The sequence below is a fragment of the Pipistrellus hanaki genome (genome assembly GCF_964339955.1).
Source record: "Pipistrellus hanaki genome assembly, chromosome: 2".
In the NCBI taxonomy this organism is placed as follows: Eukaryota; Metazoa; Chordata; class Mammalia; order Chiroptera; family Vespertilionidae; genus Pipistrellus; species Pipistrellus hanaki.
This window is the reverse complement of record NC_140504.1, coordinates 126,629,895-126,648,346: the sequence shown is the minus strand read 5'-3', so window position 1 is coordinate 126,648,346 and position 18,452 is coordinate 126,629,895. Positions and strand designations below refer to the sequence as shown.

At 40.5% G+C, this 18,452-nt stretch overlaps 1 protein-coding gene across 5 annotated transcripts in view; it reads right to left on the bottom strand.

The window, feature by feature from the left end:
• KDM1B (lysine demethylase 1B) overlaps positions 1 to 18,217 on the bottom strand; it is a 49,549-nt gene extending 31,332 nt beyond the window's left edge. For 2 of the 5 annotated variants that reach the window (XM_084872774.1, XM_084872770.1), the window contains exons 1-8: positions 17,866 to 18,203; positions 17,507 to 17,550; positions 13,565 to 13,664; positions 12,668 to 12,795; positions 11,397 to 11,486; positions 10,750 to 10,861; positions 7,952 to 8,068; positions 1,725 to 1,763 (exon numbers count right to left, since the gene is read on the bottom strand). In XM_084872774.1, coding sequence (XP_084728900.1) covers positions 1,725 to 1,763; positions 7,952 to 8,068; positions 10,750 to 10,861; positions 11,397 to 11,486; positions 12,668 to 12,795; positions 13,565 to 13,664; positions 17,507 to 17,550; positions 17,866 to 18,108 — 873 coding nt within the window. In that variant the 5' untranslated portion in view covers positions 18,109 to 18,203. Of the gene's footprint in view, positions 1 to 1,724; positions 1,764 to 7,951; positions 8,069 to 10,749; positions 10,862 to 11,396; positions 11,487 to 12,667; positions 12,796 to 13,564; positions 13,665 to 17,506; positions 17,551 to 17,738 lie in introns of all 5 variants that reach the window. The other 3 variants (XM_084872773.1, XM_084872771.1, XM_084872772.1) reach the window with 3 other exon arrangements.
• Between the last annotated feature and the right edge of the window lie 235 nt (positions 18,218 to 18,452).

The window sequence follows — 18,452 nt, the reverse complement described above, 5'->3', positions numbered from 1 at the left end:
GCCAGAAGACACACAGGGAGAGGGTCATGTGATGACGGAGGCAGAGATTGGAGTGATGCGTCTATAATCCAAGAAATGCTAACAATTGCTGGCAACACTAGAAGCCGGAAGAAGCAGGAAGGATTCCCTCCCCTTAGAGCCTTCAGGGGGAGCACAGCCCTGTTAATACCTTGATTGCAGACATACAGACTTTGGAGTTATGAGACAATAAACTCCTGTTGCTTTGAGCCACCCAGTTTGTGGTAATTTGTTATGGCAGCCCTAGGAAACTAATATAGGCACTCAAAAAATTGATAAATTGCTTTAAAGTGACCCTAGAATCCATAGAAACAGAAAAAGGGTAGATAGGCGATATGGCTAGAAGCCTGCTCCTGACCCCTCATTAATGAAGCTCAAAAACAAATGACTGGCAGATGAACATCAAGGGCGTCTTTCAAACTTTCAAAAGTTCATGTATTCCAAGAATATGGCATCTGCCCGAAGCTCAAATTCTTCTGCATGCTCAATGGTCTAATGTTAGGGGTCAGATTCATAAGGTACTGTGTTTACTTTTCCTTCCTTTCTATAATCTCATCCTGTCTATCCTAATCCCATATTATCTGGGCCACTGGTTTACCTTAGCAATGTTTTAGGGAACAACTAATTATTTAAAAAATGTGTGTATGTGTGTGTTTCACACACCCCTTTATATAACAGAATGGTTTTAAAGTAGATTTTCTAGATGTCAATTCTTCCATTGCCTGAAAATCAACCATAGTCCTTAAGATTCAGAAATCTAGAAAAACTGCAAGTTAACAATCCTGAACTACTGAAATGCAAAAAAAAAAAACACACCAGAATCTCAGAATTTTTAAAAACGCAGAGTCTTAAAAAGGCATTCTATGAAAGAGCCGTTGGCTCTGAGTATGCAGCCCATGGATTGTGCCAGCAAAGCTCCATAGGAAATGAAGTGTGGCCCTAGCTGGTTTGGCTCAGTGCACAGAGCTTCGGCCTGAGGACCAAAGGGTCCCAGGTTTGATTCTAGTCAAGAGCACATGCCCAGGGTTGCAGGCTCGAGTCCCGGTAGAAGGCATGCAGGAGTCAGCCAATCAATGATTCTCTCTCATCATTGATGTTTATATCTCTCTCCCTTCCTCTCTAAAATCAATTAAAAAAAAAAAAAAAAATATATATATATATATATATATATATATATATATATATATATATACACACACACACACACACATACACACACACACACACACACACACACACACACACACATATATATATATTTATCTTTTATTTTTTTTTTTTAAAGAATGAAATGTGTGAGGCTTCGAGAGCTGGAAGCTCCACGCAGTGCCAGGACAAAGCAGTTACATCAAGATCTGAATATACAAGATCATTCTCACAGCTGAATCTGGGCCAAGAGCATCAGACTTTAGACCCCTGTTCTTTTCTTGGAAGGATTCAGAGTTGTAAAGTCACCCATGAAGAAAAAGTATAACAAGCCTGATCTTTATCGTAAAGCAAGGTAGCAGTTTCTTCCTCTTTATTTCCTTTTAATGCAAAGCAATATAACTTTTTTAAGTTAGGGAGGATCATCTATAATACCACTATTGCTAGCATTTTCATCATATCATTATCATGTTAGATTAAAACTGTTACTGTCAATTACATATAGTACTTATCATTGGAGATGCAATGAAGTTCAACCTAGAACATGTAGAAATACTCACTAGATCCTCTGGGAGGGAACAATGGTCTGGATTCTCGGGCTGAAAGGAAAAAAAAAAACAAATGTTAATTAGCTTTACTTATAAAATATAGTCTTCAGTATCCATTTACCTTCAAGAAGATAAACCTTTTCACCTTTTAGAATGGCTAAGGAAAAAGTGTGATGAACCACTGAATGCATGGAGGTGTGGGGAGGGCAGCTACTCTCACAGGAACATCCAGGTGGAAAGCAAAAGAAATAATGACTCTTGCCCCGCCAGGGTAGCCCAGTGGTTGAGTGTTGACCTATGAACCAGGAGGTCAAGGTTCGAATCCCCATCAGTTCACATGCCCGGGTTGTGGACTCGATCCCCAGTGGGGGGCGTGCAAAAGGCAGCCAATTCTCTTTCATCGTTGATGTTTCTATGTCCCTCTCCATTCCTCTCTCTGAAATCATTAAAAATATATATTTTTTTAAAGAAAGAATGACTCTGGAGAGCAACAAGACAAAATATGAAACTTTTAAATGAACCATAATTTGGCATTATCTTGTATAACTGAAGATGTACATACTGTATGTCCAGCAACCTAACCTTTGTTATATTTTCCAGAAAGGCCCTCATACATATGCACCAACAGAAGTAGAAAATGTCCAAAGGAGGATTGTTTGTAACAGAAAAAAGCTAAACACAATCCAGAAGCCCATCAAGAGTAGAACGGATAAACGGTGTCATAGTCAAACAATGGCCACTTTCTGATGATGAGAACGAACAAACTATAACCACATCCTATAGCACGGATGCACCTGACAAACACAACGGTTCGAGAAAGCAGCCAGACCCCAGAGAAAACACTGTGTGATCCCATTAACATGAAGTTCAAAAGCAGGCAAAACATCTGTAGTGTTTTAAGTCAGAATAGCAAGTGGGGGAGCGAGGGGTGGAGGCTGTGAGTAAAAGGGGGTGCTGACCGACTCTGAGGGGCTGGTAAATGTTCCATTTCTCTACTAGAAGCTGGCTAAATGGGGACTTTGTGAACATTCAGAGCTACATGCATCTTCTGTTTGTGTATTTCAAGTAAAAAGTTACCTACACAGACTGAGGATTGGCATTCCATCTAGCCCCGCAGATCTGGCCCTTGGAATACACTCTGGAGAAACTTTGCCTGTGCCCCAGAGAGGCATGCATGAATGCTCACAGGAGCACAGTCAAGCCCGTGAACAGGAAAACAGACATATCGTGGCACAGTCACACACCGCAATACTATACAGCAGGGGAAGCGAGGAGCTCAGAGCTCTGGCATCAACATGGATGCACGTGAAAAACCTCTGCATGGAGTGAAAACAGCGAGCTGCAGAATACAAACAATGTGATACAATTTACAGCCAGTCCGGAAAGTAGTCGGGGTTTTGTAAATATGTAACAAAAAGCTGAGGAATAACAAATACAAAGTTCGGAACACTGTGTCCTGGCAGTGAAGGACGGGACGGGCACGCAGGAAGTGACAGAGGCTTTGGTAACAACGCTCAGCTTCTAAAGCTGTTGGACACGTGAGTGTCTGCTTTAATTCTTTGCTTCTTAGGCACAAATTACAAATCCTCTTTTGGGTTCTAAGAATTATTTCATATTAAAACAATGGTATGTCCTCTTTGACACAGAAATGTTATAACTAGGAAATTACCCTACAAATATACTGAAAAATGGCAAAGATATAAAGTTATTCATCAAGCACTGCTAACAACAAACATTTAAGTGACTTAAATGCTCTCAACCATGTTAACCATTCATCATGAAACATCCGCTCAGAATAGTATTATACAGGAGAGAAAGAGGTCTTCAGGTCCTGAGATGGCAACATCTATCAGACACATTAAACGAAAAGAGCATGCTCCGAAACAGTGTGAGAGTTTGCTACCATTCTTTTTAATGTTGGTTTGCAAATAAACCTTTCCAGACTTTTCCGAGCTGAAAACCAAAGGGACTCTCAATCAATAAACACCATTTAAATAAATATTGCAAAACTTCAGGCTACAGACAGTAACAGACTGGAGCATTAGCTCTCAAATGACAATTTGGGGATGGAAGGGGGTGAGGGGAGTGCAAAACATGATACTCTACTTAGGAGCTGGAATTTAAGAAGACCGTGAAGCCTTCAACTTTAAGAGGGTTTGGAAGGAGAGAAAAGGCAATTAAGTTTTCAAAAGCTTAAGGAATCTGAGGCCTCTCAGTCCTCCTGGGGAAAAAAAAGTTATTGATGTTAAAATACATTCAACTACATGATGAAATCAAAATGAAGAACTTGGGACAGAAGGAACTGTGGTGAGAAAAACTGTGGGGAGTATTTTAAACCCCGTAAATATAGAAGCAAGAGTAAGCAATGGAGGGATGATGGTTATGGAAAATAAATGATATGTTTATTCTGACAGAGTACACTAAACTAAAACACGAAACACTAACAGAAATTTGGAGCAAGGAAAAGGGGAGGTGGGCTAAAGTGTGACATAATTTGCTTTTCCCACTTTCATGGCAGGGTGTCAATTAATATCTAAAATTGAAACAAGCAACTAAAGCAAAGTGATTCTAACCTCCTACCCTTCTCATCATATATATCCATAACCTTTTAGGAAGCTTTTAGAAACTACTATTTCTGGAGATGGAGAAATAATTATCCTATGTTCAACAACTTCTTATTTCACTTTGGCTTCTTTGTCTGGTTTTAAATTTTGCTGTACGCAATCATTTTACATAAAATGAGCATGCATAGTAAGTACTATTTCTTGACATGGGAATTTATTTCTCAGCCAGGTCTTTTGCTTGAAATACACGAATACTGTTAAGTAAATCTCATTTAGTATGGTTATTGCATGATGATATTGCATGTGTTTTCTTTTGTTATCATCTTTGTCCTTTTCTATATTGTTTGACTTTTTTCAGTAATGAACATATGTAATTGGTCAAAAATAACCTCATTCTAAAGAAGACTTTAGACTTTTCAAAAACTACTTAAATTAAAATTAAAATAAAAAATAAATGGAAAAGGACAATTACCATCCCCCCAAAAAGTCAAATAAACAAAAAAAGGGGCATGGGCCATCTGAACAATTTGTAGAGATGAAGTTAAAGATTTCCATTCTGTTGTCAGCAGGTAAAAGAAAGGAGGGATTATGTATAATTCCAAATGATAATTAAACTAAAGCTAGTCAAAGCACAATACAAATGATTTTAATATAAACTTTTTATGTAAAATTATATCCAGTATTTAATAACATATATGAGTAAGCAAATCATCCAAAAATATTTTTAATTGTTAGAATAACTATTTAGAAACTTCAGAAATAGGTTGAATAAAAATGGCCCAAAGACTAGTAATATCTATTAAAATAGTCTGCTATCTTTTACTGCTCTTGGTTGAACTCTTCTTTTAAACATCATAATGAAATGCCACTGAGTCTACTTTTGGCTTGAGAAGTAATCTTGGACACAGGGCCTGGTTAAATTCAGTGCAGCCATGACATTATTTCAATCAGCTTCCCCTTTGCCACACAAGCTCATGTACCTTCATTACTCGAACCCCAATTCCCAGCAGTGCACTCAGCCTGGAAAATGAATTACCCACCGCCTCAGTGTCAGCCCTTCCCATTGTTTTCTCTTCTGTCCCTCAGAGAGGCCTTCCACTCTGAAGACTGCGCTCAAAAATCAATTAAAAGGCTAAACTGAAAGGTTTCAGAACAAGATTTGTTCATTCTGGGACCCTGGTCCCAGGCTTAGATCTGTGCTTACCATCCTTCACTCCCAAATTACCAACATCCAAAATAAAAACAAGGATATCACCACAGAGCTTGCTGACATTAAATGGAGAATAAGGGAACAGTGCAAACAACCTTAAGTTAACAAATTTGACAATGCAGATGAAATAGGCATATTTCTTGGAAAAACACATACACATTCTAAAACGGGTAGAATAAAACCACCTACATTGTTCTATATCTGTTAAAGAAACTGAGTTTATAATTTTAAAACTTCTCACAAAGAAAACTGACCCAAATTACTTCACTAGTGAATTATACCAAATGCTAAAGAAGAAATAATATCAACATTACCCAAACTCTTTAACAAAGCAGAGAAGAGGGATATGCTTCTGAATTCATTTTATGGAGCCAGCAGATCACAGACAAGAACAACATTACAAGAAAAGAAAATTGTCATCATGAACACAGATGCAAATATCCTTAACAAAATATTAACAAACTGAATTCAACAATTCATTAAAAAGGATACTACATTAAGAACAAATGAGATTTTTTTTTCCCCAGGAATGTGAGGTAGTATCAACATTCCAGAATTGGTGTAAATTCACCACATTCACAGATGAAAGGAGAAAAACCACATGGTCATCATAATAGATGTAGAGAAAGTGTTTGACAAAGTCCAACATCATAATACCAAATTATCAGCAGGCTAAGAACAAAAAGGAACGTCTCTGATCTGATAAAAGGCATTTGTGAAAAGCTACAGCCAAGCCAGCATTATACATAATGATAAAATACTGAACACATTCCTCCTAGGTCAGGAGTAAAACAAGGATGTCTACTCTCCAACTTCTATTCACGGTACTGGTGGTCCTGACCAGTCCAGTAAGGCAAGAGAAAGAAAGAGAAAAAGATGATTAAAAAAAAAAAAAAAAAGTAAAACCATGGAATTGTATACTTTAAAATTGTGAATTATATCTCAATTTAAAAAAAAAAGTTTTTCAATCCCAAGATTATGACTTCTAACATTTTTTAATGTTTTGAAGGAATCAGGGACATTTGTATAAATTAATGTTTTAATCCAGTGGTCAGCAAACTCATTAGTCAACAGAGCCAAACATCAACAGTACAATGAGTGAAATTTCTTTTGAGAGCCAATTTTTTTAAACTTAAACTTCTTCTAACGCCAATTCTTCAAAATAGACTCCCCCAAGCCATGGTATTTTGTGGAAGAGGCACACTCAAGGGGACAAAGAGCCGCATGTGGCTCGCGAGCCGCAGTTTGCCAACCATGGCTTTAACCCATTAAAGCAATCACACACTTTAAAAACTACTAAGTTTTTAAAATGTAAAAAAAAGCATATTATACTACCAACGGCAGATCCCTAATTGTCCAAACATATTTAGTCATCCCTTTTTCCTTAGTACAAGGATCCTGGTTTTGTTTAATATTACAACTTGCTCAATTATAAAATACCAGAGGCCCATTGCATGAAATTCATGCACTGTGGGGGAGGGAGGATACCTCAGCCCGGCCTGCACACTCTTGCAGTCCAGGGGCTCTTGCAGTCTGCGACCCCTCGCTCCTTACTGCCCACCTTGCAGTGGAGGCGGGAAAAGCTCCTGCCATTGCCACTGCATTCACCAGCCATGACCCCAGCTTCTGGCTGAGCGGTGCTCCCCACATGGGAATGCACTGACCACCAGAGGACAGCTCCTACATTGAGCATCTGCCCCTGGTGGTCAGTGCACGTCATAGCAACTGGTCATTCCACAGGTCGTTCTGCCGTTCAGTCAATTTGATTATTAGGTTTTCATTATATAGGACTAGAGGCCTGGTGTATGAAATTTGTGAATGGGTAAGTCCTTCCAGCTGCTGGCCAGGGCCTTCCTTCTCCTGGCTGCTGGCTGGGGCCTTCCTTCCTCAACTGCAGGCTGGAGCCTTCCTTCATTCCAAGCTTCCCCCTGGTGGTCAGCGCACATCATAGCAAGCAGTGAAACTCCAGGTTGGTAGAACTCTTCAGGGGACAATTTGCACATTAGCCTTTTATTATATAGGATTTCCTTCCTTTGTCTCTACTGCTGGTGAGAGTAGCTGCATGATCTTATTCCATCCAATGAGACATAAACAGAAATCTATTGTTGGAACTCTCAGGAAAGCTCCCAATAAAAGAGGGAGAGTCGCATCTTTACTGCTTAGAATTTGGAAAGAATGGCTGATGGTGCAGCAACCATCTTGTGGCAGAACTAGAAACGACAAGACTTCTTTGGGCAACTACACCAACCCTGGAGAGCCTGTTTTCAAACTGCTCATAATGAGAGAAAATAAAACCCTCCATTGGGTAAGCCATTGTAGTTGGTGTTCTGTTATATGTTAAGTGGACCAATACAATACTGATACAATGAGCAATACAGTACACAAGAAATACATACCATTACTATTTACGAACAACTAAATTAACCTAGCAAAGAACTCAAAAGGAAAACCAACAGAGATCGTACCTTAGCAGCAGTGTTTGGTTTCAAACCACAGCGGTAGGTCTTTGCTATCTGTGGAGTAAGCTGGATTTCCTTGGTAAGTTGCCTCCATTTTCCACACTCGGGTTTTGTGCACTGAACCTAAATGGAAAGTAATATGCCAAGGTCAATCAGTTGGCTAATCTTGAGCCTGCATTTCTCTCCTCCACCACTTACTCTGCCATCTTCGCCACATGATTTGATCAACCTTCTAGCACTTCTAAGTACTTTTCCTCTCCCTTGCATGACCATCACCCAAATAACACACTTTTACCCCATAATTTCTGATTCAATACTAGCTCAAGCACCAAAAAAGTACAACAGAATGTGACAAATACTATTGTCAGAAAGGTCTTCCAGCTTTAACTTAAGGAAATAATCAGTGTTAAATTTAGTTACAGTGAGTCAGAAACTATCCACTAAATGCAATGTGGTATCTTGAAAAGGATCCTGGAACAGTAAAAGACACTACTGAAAAAACTGATGAACCCCATAAAAAGTCCATAATACAGTTATTGGTACTGTATTAATGTTAATTTCTTAGTTTGACAAACAACCATGGTGTGATAGATGATAGAAACTAGTAGAGAATATATGGGAATTCTCAGTATTATTCTTGCAACTCTTTTGTAATTTTAAAATTATTCCAAAATAAAAAGTTTATTTTTTTTTAAATCATGCAGATATCCATATGCAAAAGAATGAAATTGGATTCTTATTTCACACATATCCAAAAATTAACTCATAATGAATCAAACACCATATTGTAAGGGCTAAAATGATAGAACTCTTAGAGGGAAAATTAGGGGAGTCAATCTTCATGACCTCAGATTTGGCAATGGATTCTTACTAGTAGATATAATACCAAAAGCATATGCAACAAAAGAAAAAATAGATAAACTAAACTTCAAAATTAAAAACTTATGTGCATCAAAGGACACTATCAAGAAAGTGAAAAGATAACCTATAGGAGCAAATATTTGCAAACCTAATAGCTGATAAGGGTTTAGTATCCAGAATAAAAAACTCTTACAACTCAACAAAAGACAAACAACCCAATTTAAAAATGAGCAAAGATTTGAACAGATATCTCTCCAAAGAAGATACAGAAATGGCCAACAAGGGCATGAAAAAACACTTTAGTCATTAGGAAAATGCAAATCAAAATCAACAGATACTACTTTATACCCAATAGAATAGCTAGAACCAAAAAAGATGGGGAGACATAAATTGTTGAGGATGTGGAAAAATTTAAATCCTTATCCATTGCTGATGGGAATGAAAGATGCTGCAGCAGTTGCTAAGGAAAACAGTTTGGTAGACCCCGAAAAAGGTAAACACAGAATGTGACCCAACAATTTTATTCCTAGATATGTATTGAAAATAATTGAAAACAGATGTTAAAATATTTGTACATAAATATTCATAGCAGCACTTTTGGATAACTAAAACATAAAAGCAACCCAACTGTTCATGAACAGATGACTGCGTAAATTAAATTTGGCAAATTTATATAATGGAATATTATTCACTCATAAAAAGAACAAGGAACTGACAGATACTAAGACATGGATGAACCTCAAAAACATTATGGTTAGTTGAAGCCAGATATGTTAAGCCACATACTACATGATTCCTTTAAATGAATCATCATATAGGTAAATTCATAAAGACAGAAATCAACTTAATGTCTGCAAGGTACTAGGGGATAGAAAAGTGAGAGGTGACTGCCATCGTTTGCTTTGTGAATGATGACAATACTTTGAAATTAGATAAAGGTGGTGGGAGCAGAACACTGTCAGTGTAGTAAACGCTACTGAATGGTATACCTTACAATAGTTAATTTTATATTGTGTAAATTTCATTTTTTTAAAATTAATTTTTAAGTGTGCAAGAGAAGCTCGAATTTACCTATGATATTAAAAATTTGGCAAATCATTTGTTAAATGACTAAAGGCCCGGTACACGAAATTCATGCACTCAAAGGGGGTCCCTCAGTTCGGCTTGTACCCTTTGCAGTCTGGGAGCCCTTGGAAGATATCTGCCTGCCAGCTTAGCCCCACTCCCTGTGGGGATCAGGCCTAAGCCAGCAGTCGGACATCCTCTTAAAGTTCGGGACTCCTCACTCCTTACCGCTCAGCTCACTGCTCCTTGTAGGTGGGAAAGGCTCCTGCTACTGCCACTGTGCTCGCCAGCCATGAGCCGGGCTTCTGGTTGAGCAGCACATCTGCTGTGGGAGCACACTGACCACTGGGGGGCAGCTCCTGCACTGAGCATCTGACCCTGGTGGTCAGTGCGCATCACAGTGACTGGTCATTCCTGTCATTCTGCCATAATGGTTGCTTAGGTTTTTATTACTATATGGATAGGATATTTATCTAATATATGCAACACTACAATCTATTTTCAAAGAATGGTTAAATAGAAAAATAATATAAAGTTAAATTAATAAACAAGCTAAAAGTTAACAAAATTATATTAAAAGTAAAATGTTATACCTTATTGGAATTTAAATATAAAGCATGAAATTGTCTTTAAAGATTCCCTTAGACAATTAACAGAAGAAAAGGTGAGAGATATGTAAGCTTAACAATGATTACCACCAGCTGGTGATAAGTCCTTAGTTTCTTTTTCATACTATATATGTTGAAGTTTCCTACAAAAATAAAAAATGTGATTTGCTTCAACAGACATAAAACAATAAACGTAGTAAAAGAAAAATTCCCCCCAAATCAGTGTTTTTATCCATTCTTCTTGCATTTAGGTGCACAAGTGCTTTTTACCCAGTAGGGGAGTTGCTGATCTGCCATGAAAGCTTTGGGACTGGGTTCGGTTTTTCCATTGCTAGTCCATATTTTTTTCCATGTAGTATATTTATCATATCCATCCTTATGGCTGAAAAATAATAAAAATAAATATATCAAGCTAAGTCAATAGGGTTTTCAAAACAGAAGGCAGATTAGAAAATCTTATGTAAAGGACTTAGTCATATTATGAAGAGGGGGAAGTTAGTATGGTCCCCATAAAAGAGCCTGTCAGGTAAGGTGCATTCCTATCGGTTTTAAAATCTAAAACTATTAGGAAGGGACAGCTGCTATCTGTCTGTCCAAGCTCCCCCTACTTGTCAGTACCTTCCCCAAATCTTGCCATTCGTCCCCCTAGGCACTGTCACAGAATAGAAAAACAGCTCCTAGAGCTTTCCGATCTTGCAGACTAAAGAGAATAACTGTCTCATTAAAGCAGATAGTTTTAAACCTTGAATGTGCACACATGTAAGCATGCACACATGCCAACTACAGCATAAAAGTTGGCAAGTTGTAGTCAATGGAAGCATGGATGCAACAGTGGAATAATTCAGAAAGCCTGTGGGCTCAGCCTTAACCATCTGACCCCCTCCACTACAGAAACCTCCGAGGATGAGAGCACAGACCTTCTGTAGTAATGGTCAAAGCATTCATTACAGAAATGCTCCCCACAGGAGAGGTGATACCATCGGGAGGTGTAGCCATTCTTGGCACATCTGAAAATAGAAAAAACATGCAGCTTTGGTAATAAATAATATTTCTCCCTTTTTTTTTTCATTTGCCTCCTTTCTTTTAGCAAAAATAACAATAATAAAGTTTTCCCTCTGTTTCACCAAAATAGATTTCTCCCTTCCCTCCCAACCAACCCTATCTCCTTCACTTTAAAAAACAAACATGTATCAAGCATTTCCTATGAGCCCATGTTGCATTCTCTCTTTACAATCCTCACAACCAGTAGGTAATAACAGGGGAAGTGGAATGGATGATTGACAGGTGATAACACATGGTGAGGACACAAGGATTTAGACCAGAGGACCTAACCTAGCTGGTTGTACACCAAGGGCCTGAGACTTAAGAGCTTTATCAAGACTCTCTGGAGCAGGGATAGAGTTTTATGACACAAAACAGGGGATATCACTGTGCTTGCTGCAAGCTGCACGTGGGTGAAGGAGAGAGGTGTGGTCTCTAGTAAGAACATCTGTCCCAATACTGAGTACTGAATGAATCTGGCCAGCTGGAATAGAACCCTTGAGCAGGCAATCTGGCAAAGAGGACCTGTCCAACAGCCAATAATGTAGTAAAAGAATGAAATCTAATGCCACAGTGAAGACTACCACCACCATGCTTTGTGATTAAAAAAATGGGATTTGTGTTCCAAGTTTTACTGAATCTTAAGCCTTGAAGATTCTTCTCTGGGAGTAAAAGGCAAGCTTGTGTCATCCCAATAAAAATGGGAAGTGCCATTAGCCCCAGAGCCTCCATGAGACCTGTTTATGTCTGCTGGAAAAAGAGGTACATTATGTGAGGGAGGATGGAAGCCTAGAGAATGTGAGCAAAAATTGCAACACCTGCTGGTCTACAGGAAGCTCACAGTTCTCTCTGCTGTGTCCCCATCCCTGACCCTATTCCACTCTCAACTCACAAAAGTAGCTCAGCTACGGTCGGTGGGATCGGAGGACACTGATTGGCCACTGTGCAGAGCTGATATGGCTATGTCTACAGGAGGATCATATAGGAGGGTGCGGTATGTACAGAATGTTCGGGCAATGTCTCTATTATTAGATGACTTACAGTATTTGTATCTATCTTTAGTAAAACTATCTTTGAGGATGATGTTCCCACAAAGAACGCTCTCACAGGCAGGAATACGAGGCGAAGACATGTTATCTAAACAAACCTTTCAGAAGTACTCGCAAAGCACACGGGACACGTTGCAGTACAGCCTGCCTTTTCACATTTCCTGTACTTCTTCTCCGACCCACCGTCCTCATCCTCATCCATCATCTCTGATGCTTTTTTCTTTGCCTAAGAAAGAACCAGCTGGGGTTAAGATTTCACCAGAGTGGCCAAGGGTGAATGTGACCTCCATGTTGGGAGTTCTAAACTTGTAGATTAACAACACCCTGGCAGAAGGTTAGGGGCTAACAATATAGGAATTTCCTTGAGATGGTTCTGTGCAAATAATTCACTAACTTGCCTGAAATACAGAACCAGCGTGTTAACAATGGGTCTCTAAGTAGAGAACTGAAATGGATGCAAGCCTTTTTTGGAAAAAGCTGTATCAATCAAAATAAAAGTTACTTTCTTAGAACAGTTATACCCTCTCAGAATTGCATATTAAAAAAATAATAATAATAAATAAATAAATAAATAAAACCTAGGACAATAATTACATCATTCCAGTTTTTTCTTTAGTGGGGGAAAATAAAGCCCTACAGAAAAAGATGGCATTAAGTAAACCATCAACAGCACCCAAACAGCTACAAACTGATGTCAAATTCCCACCAAGCATGATCTGACTACAGCTCACATCCTGGAGGCAACTACACAGCTGCAGTTCTCTGAACACCTCCATGTCCATTCAAATCCTATGTCGGTATCTTTGCAGTTCCCCCTGCCAGGATGCTTTTTTTCTACAGTCTGTCTCTTCATCATCCTTTACTGTGACTGTTATGGGGTGAATTTTTCAACTAGACTACAAGTTTATAATCTTTTCATTTATAATTCTTTGGTGCCAATCAAAATAATTCTGTGTGCTCAAAACAGGTGCACAGAATGAACAAATGAGTAATACCTGCCTACCGGAACTCCTCAAAGGAAGGCTATCTGGAGAATGATCAAAAGATGCTTTTTTCTTTGTTCTCCCACGTGCAGTTGCCATTGTATCAGATAATCTGAAGGAAAAAAAATTTAAACCATTAAACATTAGCATTTGATAATACCTCCAACATTCTAGAACAGTTATACAGTATTAGGTACTAATATATTCTCTGCAGTTAGACTGCCTGAATGTGAAGCCATTGCTTTCAAGTTACTTAACATCTCAAAGAACTCAGTGTTCTCATACATAAAATGGCCATGGCAAGAGTCTATTATAGCATCAGTGAGAGCTACTTAAGCAGGACTGGCATATTAAAAGTATAAATAAATATTATCCACTACTGGTAATATACATTTAAAAATACAAAATATAGAAAAACATTACACAATCTAAACTTGTGACCAACAGACAAATCACACTGTTTGTAAAATTCAAGGAATAAAAACACCTCGTTTTTGTCTGTCTCTCTCCATCTTACTATGTCTTCTTAGCAGTTCCTGAATTTTGATCTATTATACTAAAAAAAACAAAGAACATACAAACAAACAAAACACATTCATTCCTACTCAGTAAAACTCCAACAAATAAACCTCAGGCACACCAAATATAGGAATATGGGTTAGTTAACTGTATCTTTTAATTTTTTAAAATTTATTAATTGATTTAAATAGAGAGAGGAGGGAGAGGGAGAGAATGATGGATTTGTTATTCCACTTATTTATGCATTAACTGGTTGCCTCTTGTATGTGTCCTGACCAGGGATTGAACCCACAACCTTGGCCTATCAGGATTATGCTCCAATCAACTAAGCTACCTAGCTAGGGCAGTTACTGTATCTTCCACTAGAAAATCTTTTTTTTTAAGTTCTCAAACTAGTCTAAGAACAGCATGGCTAAACAAACATTAAAAAACAAAAGTCTAGAAGAAAAATATTGCATGGTAACCATGAAAGATCAAGTTATCAAATTAGTATATTTTCAATTGTTAGATAAGGAATAAAAAATGCTTAACAGAAGTAAATACTGAATGATATGTGAATTCTACAATTATCACACATCTCCTTCTCTGATCCACTGTATTTACTACACACATATACACTCACACAAAATAGCATGTAAAATACATCGAACACACCTATAGATAAGAAATTTGAAAGTGGAAAAGTATTATCATTAGATACAAATTCCACACATAGGCATATCTTGGGAGATATTGTGGGTTTGGTTCTAGACCACCATAATGAAGTGAGTAACACTATAAAGTGAGTCGTGATCTTTTTCTGGTGGGGGTCTTGATATCAGTGGGAAAAAAAGTGCAACACTTCTGAAGTGTAATAAAACGAGGTATGCTTGTATATGATCCTCATCTTGAAGAAAAGCTTTGAGGGGCTTGCAATCCTACTGTTCCCTACCTGTGAGTTCTGCTAATGGTCCTAGAGTATTTTTAATAGATTATTAACATCATGTGTGAAAACTTTTAGTTTTTTATCTACATCGACTCTGAGAAATCTTGACACCAATGTTATGGATGATTTTAACTTTAACTCACTTTTAACTCACTCTTCACTTTCTCAAAACCATCATGTCAGTTGTGAACACGTAAATTCTACATATATTCTGAAATGCATTATAGTTCTTTGAGCATTAAATAAGTTGTCATTTAGTTCTATGGCACTCTGGATACAGATGGATAAAACACTAATGATGTTAAAAATACTACTACCTAAGCCCAAAGAAGGCTTTCTGGACCACATTTATAATTTTAAAATGCTGTCCAATGTAACAAATCAATTTGAATAAAACATATGTCCCACATTCAAAAAGTGAACTACAAAAAAGGCATATGTAAATATAGTGTTTGTAATTGTATAGTATACTACTACATAAGTATTGCCACAAAAATATTTGAATTTAGCCTGGCTGGAATGTCTCAGTGGTTGGGTATTGGACTATGAACCAGGAGGTGACGGTTCTGTTCCTGAGCAGGGCACATGCCTGGGTTGGGGGCTCAATCCCTGGTAGGGAGCAGATGAAGGATTCTGATAATTATTGTTTTTATCCCTCTCATTCTCTCCCTTCCTCTCTCTGAAATCAATAAAAATATATTTTAAAAATAAGTAAATATTTTATTTAATGTGGGGTTTACGAACATAATCATCCTAGGTTCATGCAACACTTAACCCTAGGAAAGCTAACATTCTAAAAAAAAAAAAAAAGCACAGAAATTTCATCAAACATTTAAGTCCAACTGTATACTGGAAAATATGTATTTTAATTTCAATAAAAAATGATGGAAATCAAGAAATGGTTAAGAGGAAACGAATACATTAGCTGTAAAAGCCATTATTAAGTCTGTGTTCTCTGGGGAAAATATGATTGAAGATTTTTAGGGTGGTACATTTTCACCATTATACGATTAAGTTCATGTGCCATCATCCTTTATTGACACTTGCTGTAATTTCTGTATTTTCACTATTGTTGGGTTCTTGGGGCTTAAAATGTAGGGAAATTTCAAGTAAAGTTGGAAGGACTATAATCTTGGAAACCTCACCAAGCATTTCAGTTGGTTGGAGCATCAATCCACACACCAAAAGATTGTGGGTTTGATTCCCAGGGTACAGGGTACAGGGTACAAAACTAAGTTTTGGTTTCAATCCCAGGTCTGGGCGAAATCAGGAGGCAACTGATTGATGTCGTTCTCTCTCAAATCAATAAAAAGATATCCTTGAATGAGGATTTAAAAGTAGATAAAATCTAGAAATATTGATCAAAAGTGTCATTAAAACAAACTAGTATATTGGAAGTGCTTTCTCACATGCTTCTTCAAATTAATAAACACGTCTAACTTTAAATTTACCCATTATGGTTCATATTCTATATAATTTTATAAGCATACATCTCCCTAATTTTAAATTCAGAACCTTGGTTTTCTTTTAATGTAATATTTAAAAATTGGTGGTTTTTTTCTGAATTATTCAAAAACTTTTTAAAAAGCACACACATTCATAAAAATAAGTATCAAAATGACTCCATGTTAGAATAAAAATTTGTAGGGGCATCAGCATTTCTAAAAATAAAACAAACACTAAAAACATCTTCAGACAACAGAAACAGGAATTTCCCTTTTGGCCACTTAAAATAAAGCAGGACTAGTACCTTACTGCACCCACACTAACACAATTTTCCAAAATATGGATCCTGTTCCAAGTCCTGAATGCTTTACTTTCCCTGTCTGAAAAACTATTAATTATTGATGGTCATTTTCTTATGTGCCTCCTTAAGAAACCTTCCCTCCCGATGCCTTTCTCCCACTAAAATAGATTTAAATAATAATAATAATAAAAAGCTAAACAAAACACAAAAGTCTTGAGTTGTGTGTGAATGTGGAGTGATGGGCTGGTCTACGGACTTCAGTGCGCTCAACCAAGGGAAGGCTTGGGCCTCTGGCTAGGTTCCATGTCACTGAACCCCAACTTTCTACAGCTGGGCCTTCCCCTTCCTTCCTGTTTCACTTGCCAGCTGCCAGGTTGTTGACTAACATCCACCGCAATGGGGCTGCCTGCTCCGGGTTCCCGGCCCGGGAGGAGTTACCCCAGCACCTGGCAATGCCCATCGAGCCTCCACGCGGGGTGGCCACGCTGGAGCTTCGCCAGGACACCTGCAGGGCGGTGCGGGCTCCTCCCCGCCACCCTCCCGGCCGAGAACCAGCCAGGGAGTTCCTCCTCGGGGGGGGGGGGGGGGGGGGGGACACGGTGGGTTTTCCCCACCGCAGCACACACGCCCCGGTGTCAGGGCGCTAACAGTCCCCGGGAGGGATCCCCAGCGTCCCCTGGTGCCCGCCGCGGCCGCCTCGCTCTCCGAGCAGCTTTCTGGGTCTGTTCTCCGCAGTCCGAGAAGCAACCAGCTCGGGGCTCACCTGCGCGCGGAGACGGTGCGGGCGGTCGCGGGGAAACTGCGGCGCTGGAGAGGAAGGAATTATTGTGCAGGGTTAGGAGAGACCCTCCGCGCGACGAATCGGGGAACCCCGTCGCCGCCGCAACACCCCGGCCCGGGAATTTCTCTCCCTCCAGCCGTGAACCCCACCCCGCACCCCGCTTCCAATCCCGAGAGGGAGGGATCAGCCCCGAGGGCATCCATCCGCCTCCCACCTGGGCGAGGGGGCGCGGCGCAGGGGGCGGAGAAGGGTCTGCACCCCGGCCAAGCTGCTTTGTGCAGAGCGGACACCCCAAATCCGCCGCAGCCCCTCCGGGCGCCCCGAAGCCGCGTGCGCCTCACCTCCAAGGGCGTGAGAGGCGGAGCGCTCCGCCCCGGGCCGCCCGCGCCCCTCCCGGGCCGCGCGCCCCGCGCACCAGGCTGCAGGATCCGCGCCGCGAGCCGCGGCCCCCGCTCGGCTGCCGCCGCCGCTGGCGCTTCCGCCCCTGTGACGGCGTGACCCGGGGTGGGAGGAGTCGGCGGGAGCAGAGAGGAGTCGGGGCCCCGCCTTCGCCTTCGCGGTGAGGTGCGCCCCTCCTTGCCCATTTCCGCCACCGCGCCAGTCGGAGCGCCGGGGAGGGCGAGGGCGGGGCCTGGACGCCGGTGAGAGGCTGCGCCGGAGGCTGGCGCCGGGGCGGGACGTCCAGGGAGGGGGCGTGGCCATGGCGGGGACCGAGGGGGCGGGGCGCGGGGGGGCGGGGCTCCTGGGCGGGCGCGCGGGCTGGACGCCGGTGCGGGGTGGGCCGGGGGCTGGCGCCGGGGCGGGACGTCCAGGGAGGGGGCGGGGCCAGGACGGGGACCGAGGGGGCGGGGCGCGGGGAGGCGTGGCTCCAGGGCTGGCGCGCGGGCTGGGCGCCGGTGCGGGGTGGGCCGGGGGGTGGGGCGGGGGC